The 14,377-nt window shown below is 38.9% G+C and overlaps 1 protein-coding gene across 1 annotated transcript; it reads left to right on the top strand.

The window, feature by feature from the left end:
* The first annotated feature begins 9,360 nt into the window (after positions 1–9,360).
* Positions 9,361–9,807, top strand: LOC121391216 (tigger transposable element-derived protein 4-like). Its single transcript, XM_041522916.1, has one exon. The coding sequence runs from the start codon at positions 9,361–9,363 to the stop codon at positions 9,805–9,807; it is 447 nt and encodes a 148-aa protein (XP_041378850.1).
* Positions 9,808–14,377: the final 4,570 nt, after the last annotated feature.

The following is a 14,377-nucleotide window of genomic DNA, read 5'->3' as shown; positions in this document are numbered from 1 at the left end:
CTGAAGAAAACACAATCAGTTGAACATTTTAACAATAAACTGTGTCCCAAAAGTTAACATGCATGCAAGTGATTCTTAGAGGCTTGAGTTGAACAACATTAATATTGAAAAATTTGAAGCTGGTCAGAGCTGTAAATGCGATATTAAATGATTTCACATGAAATCTCCTTTATTATTATTAATTTTTAATACCACTGCTCCCTTTCCTATCTCCTCTGAATTCCATCTCATTTCTCCCCATTCTAGCAGCTCCTCCAATCTTTTGCAGTCCACCTCCATACCCAAGTCATTGTCTCCGGCATGCCACATACCTACTATTTCCCCTCAACTTCGACTGACCACTTCTGAGAGTTTTCAGTGGTTATTTATGGCATTGTATAGCAGCATCTGTAAACTCCTACAGATTACAGGCAATTGTTAATTAATGTTTTATTAGCTTTATTAGTGGCAGAGGACAAGTAGAAGCTAGGAAGTACACAGATACTGCACTCATGGAGACGTTGAGACCGGTGATGACATTTCAGAAAACATTAGATGTTTCCTGGATATGCAATGACGACACTGTATATTTTGGTTTTAAATCTGCAAAAGGGTAAACAATAGCACATCTTAACATCCAAGGGATAAGATAACATTTTATCAAGTTAGTCTACTTGCTCAAGATATCAGTATTCTAGGTCTAACAGTAAGCAAACTAACCAACATAATGCAAATAATTAATGAGCCAACAAGAGTCATGGAAAATTCTTCAACACTTATTGATCATGTTTATGTTACAAGCAAAGCAAAGGTTAATCGCTGCTTTGTACCCAAACTTGGAACAAGTGACCACTTCCCTGTCTGCATTGTTTATAAATTGAAGGCTGCACCTATTAAAAAGAATCATCACATCACACTTCAATATCGGTGCCTGAAGCATTTTGACCAGTCACTTTTTGAATGATTTATCAAATACTCTTGAACCAGGAAGTAATATATCTGACCCCAATGCTGCTCTCAATACTCTCTGTGCCTGTTTAACTGAAGTAGTGAATAACCATGCACAACTCACTGAACATAGGGTTAAGCATACAAAACTTAAACCATGGCATACAGATCAAATTATAGGTGCTATAAAACAACACAAAGAACGGCAATTCAAATATTTTGGCGTAATGTAGTCAACTCATTGATTGACTAAGCTAAAACAAACTACCTGCGAAATGCTGTCAGAGAAAACACATCAAACCCAGCTGCCATTCACAAAATCCTTCGAAATCTTAATCCCAAAGAAAACACTTCCATAGCCTCCATTAAGGATTACAGCAACCACCAAGTAATAAACAAACAAAACATATGTAATAACTTTAATCATTATTTTATCAATGTAACTGAACAGGCAAAACCAACCATTACACCTTCCAATAACAACACCTTTAAACAATTATCAGATTTCGTTGATGGTAGAATACCAAGTACTGTCAAGTTCACCATTCCACTAGTCTCAAGTGCATTTGTATTTGAACAACTGCAGAACTGTGATGTAAAGAAATCAATGGGATTGGATAAAACAGACCAGATTAATATTCTACAGCTCTTACATATTACCTCACTTAGACTATTGCTCCACAGTTTGGGGAACCTGCTCAAAACATTCTATAGAAAAACTTCAGAAAATCCAAAATCAAGCTGCAAGACTTATTACTGAAAAATATGTGCTATTGTTCCTCATGCTATACATATTACATGTATGTTGATGTTGTTTCTTTGAATGTATGTATGTATAATATGTATAGATTAGAGAGGGCCTCATGGGAGACCAGTCACCTAGTACTGAATGTGTTTACCCTTTGAAAATAAAGAATTTTATTATTATTATTATTATTATTATTATTATTATTATTAGAGGAAACTGGTAGAACAGTGTTGAAACAAACTGGAGAAAACTTGTCATGTCATGTCATGGCATAGGGTTTTACGTGCACATTCAGAACAAGCTGTTGTAGCGCACGCCTGTCGTGAGCACAAGAACCGGCCTTGGCCGGCTCCTCCGTCCATGACAGGAAAGGTGGGGGGAGAGGAGAGGAGGGACCGCCTGCACTGGCAGGTGCAAGGGATCACCAGCAGTCCGATCAAATCGGTAGCAGGCGGGTGGGGGTGGTGGTGGTGCTATGGAATTTGAATGGAGCAGTTAAATGCCAAAGAGAAAAGGGTGCGCAATTTTGATTGGGGGAATTTGACGCAATTTTGAAAGGTCGGTCGAAAGGTAAACTTGAGGTGTTTTCTCTTTTATAGATACATCACCTGTCCTCATAACTAGTGCATATTCCCTACGATTAGTAGACTGGTCCGAACATCCCAACAGCCAATGGGATGGTTTAAATTCTTCCACTGTGTACCCTTCCTGTTCCGGTCACGTGACTACAACTTCCTTCTTTTTTCTGAGTGAATCGCACGGAGAACTGGAAGAGGGAAGGAAGGGTGGGAAATCATTCCATGAGGATAGGTGATGTATCTATAAAAGAGAAAACACCTCAAGTTTTCTCCATTTCTTTTCAACATCACCTGTCCTCATAACTAGTGCAGCATTCAACAGATGGTGGCGGGTTCCATACTCCGAAGATGCACAAGTCTTCACCCCATGGACCAGTAAAAACTGACAGTGGAAGAAAAGAAGCCAACCAAAATTAGCCCATCCTCCAAACGATGCATGCCAACCAATATCCATGCTGTTAGTATTGGTAGTGGGAAGGAAGCATCCGTCAGTAGTGTGGAGTAACAAAGTCGTGAAGCACAAAAAATGTCACAAATTCGTTCTCCAACAAGGAAGTTCTGGAAGGTGGGTAAGCGTCACCACTGCGGATGCAGGTGTTAGGTAACCAACCAACCAATAATTGTATACCAATGGAAACAAATATGGTGGAAACATCCATCAGAACATTTAGTTGAAAAGTTAGTTGAAATAATAGGAAAACAGGTCGTTAGTGTGCAGTGCAGTAACTAACTAGTGTTATCCATACAAAAAGTCCCGACACCAACCAGTGCAAAACTTCAGCAAGGTGTGCAAAACAATTGGTCAAAATGAAGTCCTCACCTGTCGATTCCGTAGACATCAACGACGACGACGAGGACGACCAGAGTTAACCAACATTTGAGCTGCAACCACCGGACCCAGATGATGGAATCCCTCTACATCTTCAGTCGATACATCTCACAGATAATAGTTAGCAAAGATGGAATCGGTAGCCCAATAACACAATACTGGAAACCAGAGTGTTACAATGCAGCGACATAGTAGCGGCTAAGGCACGCAGTTCATGTGTGTTAGAAGCCGACGATGGAGGTAATCCAGCTGATTTGTAGGCACACAAAATCGTGGATCGGATCCAAGTAGACACTGTGTTTTTAGTAATGTTTTTTAGATGTCTCTGATTACAAGAGAGAAACAATCTCTTTCGATGTTTGCGAAAAGAGGCAGTTTTTTCCAAATACAGCTTAAGGGCTCGAACAGGACACAATGACAAGTCTTCCACGTCGTGTGAACCCACGATAGAAGAGAGTGCTCTAACATAAGTACGAGGACATTGATCAGGCAGTTGATTTTTAGCAACAAAGTTCATTAAAAGTCCCAATGACACTGAAGAGTAATCACGATTAAACCGCACCATTTTCAACATCTAAGGCATGTATTTCCGATACTCTTGCTGCCGTAGCGAACCCGAGCAGGAACACCGTCTTCCGTGTCCAAACCTCTAAAGAGGCTTCTGCAACAGGCTCATAAGGTGGTTGAGATAAACCTCTCAGAACTAAATTAAGGTCCTATTTCGGAGGACGAAACCTCTGAATTTGATCCTTGTGCTTAAATTCTCTAATCATGGAATTAATTTCAGGAACAGCAGCTAATTTAGTACCGGTGGCCGAGTCACGAACTGTTGCAATAACTGAAACATATCCCGCAATCGTAGATCCTTTCAGTTTCAATTGTGACCTGAGATATAGCAGGAAATCAGCAAGTCTTTCCACTCGAATAGTCTGAGGTCTTAGTTTTTTACTAAGGCACCATCGATGAAAGCATAACCAGCGCACATTACATGCAGCAGCTGTAGAATCCCTGTGTACTTTCAATATCGCCGATGTGGTTTGTGAAGTGAATCCCTTCTTCCTTAAACCCTCGGAGATAATGTCCACACATGTAGTTGATACAAGCTTGGATTTGGATGATGCTGTATCAACGTGGGATGTATCAAGAGACAATCCCAATCTGGTAGCGGTAGTGGATCTGGTTCCGCCAGACGTAGAAGGTCTGGATACCAGATTCGGCTTGGCCAATTTGGAGCAATGAGAAGTAATCGACAGTGGAACTCATGAAATCGCTGGAGAACTCGTGGTAGTAATATTGGAGGTGCAAAAGCGTACGTGTCCAGATTGTTCCAACTGATGGCCAGGGCGTCGAGCTCCAGTGCATTGGGATCTGGTACCGGCGACACGTACAATTTTAGTTGATGATTGAATCGAGTCACGAACAGATCGACATTGGGGGTCCAGAGTCTTTGACAAACCCACCGGAACGCTTCCGGATTGAGGATCCACTTGGTGCTTTGAGGAGCGGACGGTCTGGACAATGTGTCGGCCAGAACATTTGACACTCCTGGGATGTGTCATGCTCTGAGGTGTAACGGAATGGCATCTGTCAATTTGAACAACCGATAAGTCAGATCGAGTAGGCTGCTGGAATGAGTTCCCCCTTGACGATTGATGTAAGCTGCCGCTGTCACATTGTCGGTTGCTACCATTAGTGTTGCGTTTATCAAAAGATGATGCCAATGAAGTATCGCATTGACCATCCCAGAAGCTCTAGCACACTGATGTGAAAACTTGATTCCTCGGCAGACCACAGCCCTGACGCTGTCTGACTGTTGAGATGTGGTCCCCAACCTTCTCTTGAAGCGTCCACAAAGAGATGCTGAGTCACTTGGAATGGCATCAAAGAGACTCCTCCTAAGACGTTCGACGGAGTCAACCACCATTGTAGACTGTGTCGAAGATTGTCGGGTAGAGTGATCAACAGACTGGGGTTGTTCAATACTATGTACGGATTCAGGAAGACTTGTAACCGTCATAGCTGTCCCAGATCGGTAAGTATCTGAATTCCAATAAATTGGAGATTCTGCGTTGGTAACAGTCGTGACTTCTCCTCGTTGACAATCCAAGAACTGAAATACATAATTGATTTGGTTCACTAACTTCAGCTGGTTCTGGCACTTCAAAAGACAATGATATACCCTGCTGATGGAGAATTCGCGACATTGGAGCTGTTATTCTCGTGAATAGCCAAGAATAGACCGAAATGCCAAACGGCAGCACCATCCATTCATAATGCACTCCCTGCACCACAAACCGGAGGTATTTGTGGTAAGCCGGATGGATGGGTACGTGGAGGTAGGCATCCTTGATGTCCAGTGACGATAACCAATCGTTTGGTCGAATGACTGTTCTGACATCCCGGACTGTGAACATTTTGAACTGTGGCGGAGATTCTAGATGATGTAAATTGAAGTATGCCAGATTGTGAATCATTCTGAGGTCAGGAGAATCTTTCTTGGGAACCAGAAAGATTTCTGAGTAAAATCCTGGAGACAGATCTTGCTTCGATATCCTCCGTACTGCACCCTTCTCGACCAGCTTGTTGACTGTGTCTTGTAAGACCATCATATGAGCGGCCGAATGATATACTTCCTTTGGCGATGTGGTCAAAGGTGGTAGGGAAGACAACTGCAGGCGATAACCGTGTCATGTAATCCCGGTTATAAACACATCTTTGCAGAGGTGTTCCCAATTCCTCCAATACCTTTGCAGTCGACCTCCGGCATTGGACGATTCGACCAGTATAGGACACACTGGAAGCGTGAGTTGATAATCGGTGTTCAACGGATAATCGAGGGGTGAGTCGAAGGTCGAGATAGTCTGAGGAGTCCTGGTTGCGACGGCAGACGTAAATGTCGAGACGTCTTTCCTTTGGGGTGTTTCCCTGAGCCGGTTGGCTTCCTTTGGGCAGGTTGTCCTCGAAAAGGCTGCCGTTTATAAGGCACGTTTTTCCATTTCTTAGGAGGGCGACCGTGAGGTATAACGCTGTATACTACGAGACCGATGATAGCGATGAGAAAAATCCGTAGATCGTGGCGAACGGCTTCGTTCACGGCTGCGATGCCCAACAACAGATGAAGCAGGTCGGTGATGATCCAAAGTGGAATCCCTAGGCAGTCGAGACACCGTAGTATCCATCGGTGCGGTAACCATTGTCACCATAGCACACACCGTAGTAGAGACAGAAGTTGTGACTGGTACCGTCACGGTAGCCGTAGGTCTTGTCGTGGCGTGTAGCGAAGCAATAGTTTCTTGGACCATACTGGGTGAGAGAGACTTCAGCAATTCAGCCATAGACTACAAAGTCGGCGCAACTGGAGAAGACGTCGCTGAAACAGAATCCGATTTCTTAGAGCGCTGAGTCAAGACCTTCAAATAGTTGTCAAATTCAGTTGGTCCAAGAGGAAGACGGAGAAGACAACGTGATTCAACGTCACAGGGTGACCGACACCCGGGGCAGACGTCGTGCGGGTCTCCTCCCACCATAAATTTCCTGCATTTGGTACAGGAACGCATAACTCTAGACGAGCTAGTATCCGACATTCTCAAAATTTATCTGTAATGAGAAAGCAAACACATAAAAATGCATAATTCCGGTAAACAAGAAGACGCCATTTTAAAATGGCGGCCTACAGGGTAACTGGCACACATGGCAAAATAATTTGAAGTGTAAATAACACTTAAACCGAATTAATGACAACCAAAATAATGGTATAATATCAAAGTAACAACATTAAAGAATGTGTCACCACAATAAATCGAAACATAAAGCTAAGTAATAAAACAGATTGCTCAGATTACGACAGAGCAAAAATAAAGAACGTCCAAACCGTAAGAGCGAAGGAAAAAGAATGGGCAATGGGCAACTCAATTAACGTGCCCCTATCCACAAGGGTTCAGGCACGCCCGCCCCGGATCTAGCCTCTGACTTCGCCAGTGACCACCTCCGGGGCGGGAAGGGGGGGTGGGGTGGGGGGTGGGGGGTATGGAAGAGAAATGTAGGGGATAATTTTAAACATGTGGTATGACCACTTAAAAAAAAAGGGAAGTAAAACAATTTGGGGTCTACCATTACCTTGTATCTTATGTTATATATTAATAATAATGGCACCAAAAACCTAAATCATTCTATTCTTTTACTATATAATTAGTAGGTGCATAATAAGATAATTTTTCGATTGGGCAGTTCAAAAGAATATATTATACGATTAATTTAATCAATTATTTTAATTTATTAATTATTCAAGTTAGCCCTGGAGGATGAAGGATTCGCAAAGGGGGGAACCCCGTGCCACCGTCAATCCGGCGCTCCAACAGGCGGGTGGCCCATTCCGGTCAGTCCGGATTTCCACGGGGGGGGGGGGGCGTTCCGGGGGGGGGGGGAGGCCTCCTAACAGGCATCCCTATCGGCCCAAACCGCCAACGCCCTAACGCACCCGAAAAGCACCCTACCACGGCGTCCCCCCTCCATCCCCCCCCCCAGGTTATCCATACAACACAGGTGGGCCGTACTTAAAATGATATGAATGATATATGATGATGATTATGAAAAAGCCCGCGAGCCGCCGTCCGGAGTGGTGGTGAAACGTATATAAGTTGTCGTTGTTGTTGTAGTAGTTGATGTGGAGGTTGATTCGATAATTGTGAGGTGTCCTCGCTGTTCTCCTCAAGCATTCGTGAGCTCTACACCCGAAGGGGTGCGTCACTTATACGAATGACAAACGTCATTGCTATATAAACCTATAGGAAAAAGAAGGAAGTTGTAGTCACGTGACTGGAACAGGAAGGGTACACAGTGGAAGAATTTAAGCCATCCCATTGGCTGTTGGGATGTTCGGTCCAGTCTACTAATCGTAGGGAATATGCACTAGTTATGAGGACAGGTGATGTTGAAAAGAAATGAAATTGTAGTAAAAATAGGATAATTGATTTTTTTTGTATTACGATACTGAGAATGATGGGAAGAGGGTAAAAGATGACAAAGATGAATAGTGTGGGCCTTGACAAGACAGAACTAGCGGTACTAGCTGTAATCAGCTCGACAGTCCACCGGACCATGGAAAATTATTCAAATTAATTAATATATTTACATTACATATTCTAAGTTCATTTTAAAATATATATAAATTTTAAAATACAAATTAAATATTTTTGTGTTAGATTTAATAGAAAACCTTTCAATATTGAGGAAGAAATTAATAATAATGTATGTTGCAATAAAACATTTGCAGTATGCATGTTGGATGAATCCTCTTTTCTTGTAATGTAAATATATTTTTTGGATATTTAAAAAATATTTTTTATGAACATGCACTAAGCCTTGGCGACAATATGTAAAGTACATATACATGTAGGTACAATGTAGTTATAGACAGATGTATATATGAAATAACGACTATAAATCTCGAAGAGTTGAATTTCATAATTACACACTCACATGTTTCAAGACATAAATGGCATCATATTATTATACCCATCCAGCTAGGACCCAAACTTAATTACCGTAGCTGCGATATGAACTGTCATGGTTTAGAGAATGCTGCTGAATAAAATTTCTCAAGTTCAAGCCCTGCCCATCACATATAAATGCATTGTTTGTAATGTGGCTTATTTTGTAAAGGTTACATATAATTGAAGAATACAAACTTACCAGGCAGAGCTGGAAGATTTTGAGAATCTCTGTTCGTACGACTGTAAAACAAATCACAGTAAATTATTCCTTGATGAATGTAGCATTGTTACATACAGTCAAACCTGCCTTCGCGGCCACCTCCATATGGCGGCCACCTGTCCATGGCGGCCACCCTGAGGTCCCCCCCAATGAATTTTACTATATATTTTACCTCTATATGGCAACCACCTGCTTAACGCGGCCAGCGGCCACACTTTCGTCATAAAAAAGCGAAAATGAACCTGCTATCGCGGCCACAATTGTTTTTTAGTGCAAGTTATAAAGAAATGTCGGCAATCGTAAAAAAAAACGTAAGATGTTTTTGTTGATATAACCAATTGGCTTGATAAACAGCGGTCCTTTAAAGGTCGTCGGTCGCTTAGCTGTGTTCGTTAATTAACAAGTGTTTTTAATCTGGATTAACGGTGCGATGTACTAGTCATCGGCGGTGGTCATTAAACGCAGTTTATAAGAGGGTATCTAGCCTAAAACAACTGGAGTTAAACGTGTCAACTCTAGAAGGAATTAAATACTGCTGCAGGTTATTTCTGATATTTATTTTCAAAATGCCACCTAAACCCAGTAAGCCGATCGCGTTAACGTTGGAACAGAGAGTAGAGGTCATTAAAAAATCAGAGAAAGACAAATTGAGTGCTAGAAAAATTGCTGAACATTTCGGGGCGGGTAGAACTCAGATTGATGGCATTTTAAAGAGAAAAGCGGAGATGTTGGCAGATTATGATAACAACCAGCCCTCTGACAGAAAAGGGCAGAGAAAACTTACAGGCAATGAGGATATTAACATGTTGGTTTGGAAATGGTTCCAAGATGCCACTGCTCGTAGAATAAATGTCAGCGGTCCACTGATTAAGGAGAAGGCGTTAAAATTTGCCGAAGATTTGGGAATAGCGAGTTTCAAAGCGTCAAATGGGTGGCTGGATTCATTCAGGCATAGGCACAACATCGTCGCAGGTACACAAAGTGGGGAGCGAGGTGACTTCTTTAGCAAGTGAACATTAAAGGATAATCAGTGACTTTAATGCGCAGAACAGTGCTCCATTATTCTGTTGTTTGTTAAATATTCTCTTTTTCACTTAATAAAATTTCATATAGATCATAATTTTTTGTCTTGTTTTTAATTACGCTCCTTAGGCTCGTTAATAGTTCTATTGCAACATACGTGTAAAAATTTTTTTAATTCGGACTTATATATGACCTGCATACGGCGGCCACCTCTCTATGGCGGCCACTTTTGTCATGTCCCACGAGTGGCCGCCATAGACAGGTTCGACTGTACTTATAATAACCATAACCCAGGCTAAACAGTTTGAAATTATACCTTGGTGACATTCATCAATAAAGATACATTGTATCCCAGTCTTAACAAACTTGAAACAGCTAACAATAACAAGCAATACATATGTACAGTAATATTTATTATTAAGAATTAAATTAAGAAAAATAAATTGATTTAGTTTTCCACTATGGCATTAACTGGAAACCGTAATCTTTCACAGTTAATGCAACATACAACAGCTACAACTAAATGATGTCCATCATGTAGTATGGAGACTTATAGAAATCATAAGCAACTAAATTAAGTTACATCAATGAAAAAAAGAAGAAAAAAAAACAACAACGATAATATGTACATGTATAAGCCAAAATTCATCATTTCCTCATTTAAAGTGTCACTATTCAGGATGCTGAAAATTGCATAAACAATTATTCATTCCCGCATTAAAGTTTGAACATGATGTATATGATCATAATAGTTTACACAAAATGAAATGGATTACGTGAAGAAAACAAATTGTATGTGTTGCCTGTAAATGGGTTATGCAAATTATAAATTCTCTGAGGCCTGCCATTGTTCACTATACATGTGTACCTATAGCCAGATTATGATAATAACGACTACCAAAATCATAAAATCAGTAATGAGAGTAAAAATAGTTTCCAGATTGCCAAACCCAGCTACATATACATATAATAAACTGATAAAAGACAAACATATTGTCAATAATTATTAACACATGGAAAACTCAGTGCTTCATAATCAGCAAAATGAGGTGCCAAGACCATACAGTTAAAACAAACAAAAACAACAAAACAAAATAAAACCCACCAAACCATTTAAGTAAACCATATCATTGGTAACATTTTGAAAAATTGGAGCCTTGTATAACATCTTAACAGTGTCCTATATATATGTATATACACACCATTTTATTTTTTAAAATTACCAACTTAGATAAAGTTGATGTATTAAAATGAATAAAAAAAAATACCCCTACCAAAAAATAAGAACCCCCATCAAACACGCATTGGAAGCAGGGGACAATGGTCCTCCCTCAACTTGGAAGATTAAGAACTGCCCCTGCCTTAGCTGAAAGGCGACTTACTATAAAGCTGGCATCTTCTTTTGCTATGCTAAAACTATCACCAGAAAACATGCTAAATACTACATATACATGTAGATGCATAAATCATGCCAGTCACATTCTGAGGGAATTTTGTTTATATAATTAGGGGATAACTATGTTGTATTTAACCATTTGCGGACGTTCATGCTGATTATACAATTGAATTTTACGGGCAAACATATATATATATATATATATATTTAAAAAAGGTTCTATTATCCTGCACAAACCCATGGATCCAGATAAATAAAATAATGCATGTACCCAATAATTACTAAAATGTCAATGTTTGTGGAGAAATGAAAACCTCCTATATAATTAGGGGATAACTATGACGTTCATGCTGGTTATACAGTCACAAATTGAGTTTTACCAGAAAACATATATATATTAAAAAAAGGTTCTATTATCCTGCACAAACCCATGGATCCAGATAAATAAAATAATGCATGTACCCAATAATTACTAAAACCCCAAACAAACAAACAAACAGACAAAAACAACCACAAAACAATAAATATATTTTTAAACAAGAACAGAGAAATTTAATACCTGAATGAAGACAGTTCCAAATTATGCTGCATTTAAACAAACAGGACATCATGGCATTTAGTGATACCGGTAGATGTATTCATTAACAGATTTTTTTTTTTCTTCAGATTTACTGAGTAATAAACAAGTCACGGTTTGTGTATGTTTCATTCTGTTCATAACCCAGCACATACAGTGACAACAAATAAATTTCTTATCTTCTAAATTCAAGGGCCATAACTCTGTGAAAAAATGGGTACCCGGTACAACACCATGAAAGTTAAACTTGATCTTAACAGTACAAGATAAAGCTATACATGAATACAAATTTTCATATCTCCTAAATTCAAGAGCCCTTAAAAACTTAGTAAATTTCCATGAAAGTTGAACATGATAAATATAGAATACTAAACGAGCTTGCCTGTCATACCATTTGTATGAAATGAATTAACAGTTTTGGTACCTGATTCGTTTTCGCTTGTCAGACACCAACACTGTGTATGACAGACTAGCTAGTTTAATATTTTATTTATTACAAACCAATTGCAAACAAGCCACAAAGAAGAAGTACACAATAGGTGCAAATATAAAAGCCTATCTTATTGCAATTTTAATTCATGGCCATGTTTCGATTTTATTGCAATTTTAAATCACGACCATATTTTGTGATGTTACACTTTTAAATTAAACACTATTTTGTACAAACATGATTAGATACATTAATAGCAAAACATTTTCAAAAGCAATTTTGCACTTAATGGGTTTTTTAGCATTCGTAAAAAGGACGTGTCATGCACCCAGTTTATTTCATTGCAGAGAGATGCAAAGTGATGTCATTTGAATACCGACATCATTCAAATTAAAATAATTACTGCATCAGTCTGCATATGCCAATATTACACTAGTTAGATATTAAGTAACTGTTATGACATAAGTAATATCTTACACTGGTATGTGATTACACACACACACACACACACACACACACACACACACACACACACACACACACACACACACATACACACACACACACACACACACACACACACTCTTTCAACTCAATATCTTGAGAGATTGCAAAATAATGGTATTCTGGACAGCACTGACAATTGTTTAGCCTAAAACCATCTCATTTGATTTATAATACATTTAAAATGGGTACTGGCAGGATCAGAATCTACTGATTGACGTGAAAAGGTTCAAGATTGTAAGAATGAATGTGAAAAATAATGGCTGTATACGTATATGATAGGTGTCACCAGCATGGCATGATATATTTGCCTTTTTTTAGCATGAAGCAGTTACATCTGTTTTGACAATAATTTGTGATATCATATACCCTAACACAGTATATACCTTTGTATTTTGTTAACCTGAATGATTGTCAAGGGTTTTTTTTGAAGTATTATATTTGATTTAAATTTTAAATAATCATTAATTTATTTTGCATTAATATTAAAATGGCATAACTTAATTTAACCTTACTAAGCTCAAGGAATTCAAATTTGTAGAAAACACTTACAGTCCATTTTCAGCATCCTTTTCTGAAAAAAATAAAACAGAATAAAACAATAAGCAAAAACTAAAATATTCCATGTTGATTAATCTTGTTACAACTACTCATGTGTCTTCACCTATAAATTATTTTTTTCCCCAGAACAAACACAGGCTACAGGTAGTAGTATTGTTTACACATGTCATTAATAATTGGACTGCTGTACATGTAAATCCAAAAAAAAGTTACAAAAAATTAATTTGTCAAATTAACATATCTGCCAGTATTAAATATCATACAATTTACAAAATAATTTTTTGGTGAATTTTTTTTAACTTATAGGTGAAGATATACGGGTAGTTGTAACAAGGTTAATCAACATGGCAGTAATCGTTGTTCAAACAATCTTTAGTACACAGTCCCTGATTAGCTTCATGAATATTTGACCGGCCTCGGTGGCGTCGTGGTTAAGTCATCCGACTACAGGCTGGTAGGTACAGGGTTCGCAGCCCGGTACCAGCTCCAACCCAGAGCGAGTTCTTAAGGGTTCCATGAGTAGGTGTAAGGCCACTATACACCCTCTTCTTTCTCACTAATCACCAACCAACTAACATTAACAACTAACCCACTGTCCTGGACAGGCAGCCCAGATAGCAGAGGTGTGTTCCCAGGACAGCATGCTTGAACCTTAATTGGATATAAGCAAGAAAATAAGTTGAAATGAAAATAATCATGAATATTAATCAGCTTTCAGTGAAAATAGTTTAGACTGGTCTTTGCAGTTCACTAGAGAAACATGCAGGGACATATATTGATGATCACTGGCACAAAACCAAATCTGAAATTTCTAAAATAATATTCTTTTGTTCAAAAATTGTACATATCAGCCATTGATGGTTCTTATTTGCTGACAGTAAGAAATACTTCAATATTTTCAAGTTATTTTTCATTGGTTGGCTTATAAACAGGTCAATAGAAAATTACGTTTTCAGGGCTTGAAATTAGGGACTCGACTTTTAGGCGATATCGACTTCATATCATGGAATATTGTGATTTTCTAACAACCTACATGTGCCTGTATATTTATGTGATATCCATGTTTTAATATAATATAATTATACATGTATG

This window comes from Gigantopelta aegis, unplaced genomic scaffold (assembly GCF_016097555.1).
Source record: "Gigantopelta aegis isolate Gae_Host unplaced genomic scaffold, Gae_host_genome ctg1961_pilon_pilon:::debris, whole genome shotgun sequence".
NCBI lineage: Eukaryota > Metazoa > Mollusca > Gastropoda > Neomphalida > Peltospiridae > Gigantopelta > Gigantopelta aegis.
Note: the sequence above shows the minus strand (reverse complement) of the source record. Positions and strands in the feature narration are given on the sequence as shown.

What these genes read in the sequence shown, in the direction of transcription:
- LOC121391216 (XM_041522916.1), top strand. Translation starts at nt 9,361, where the DNA reads ATGCCACCTAAACCCAGTAAGCCGATCGCGTTAACGTTGGAACAGAGA.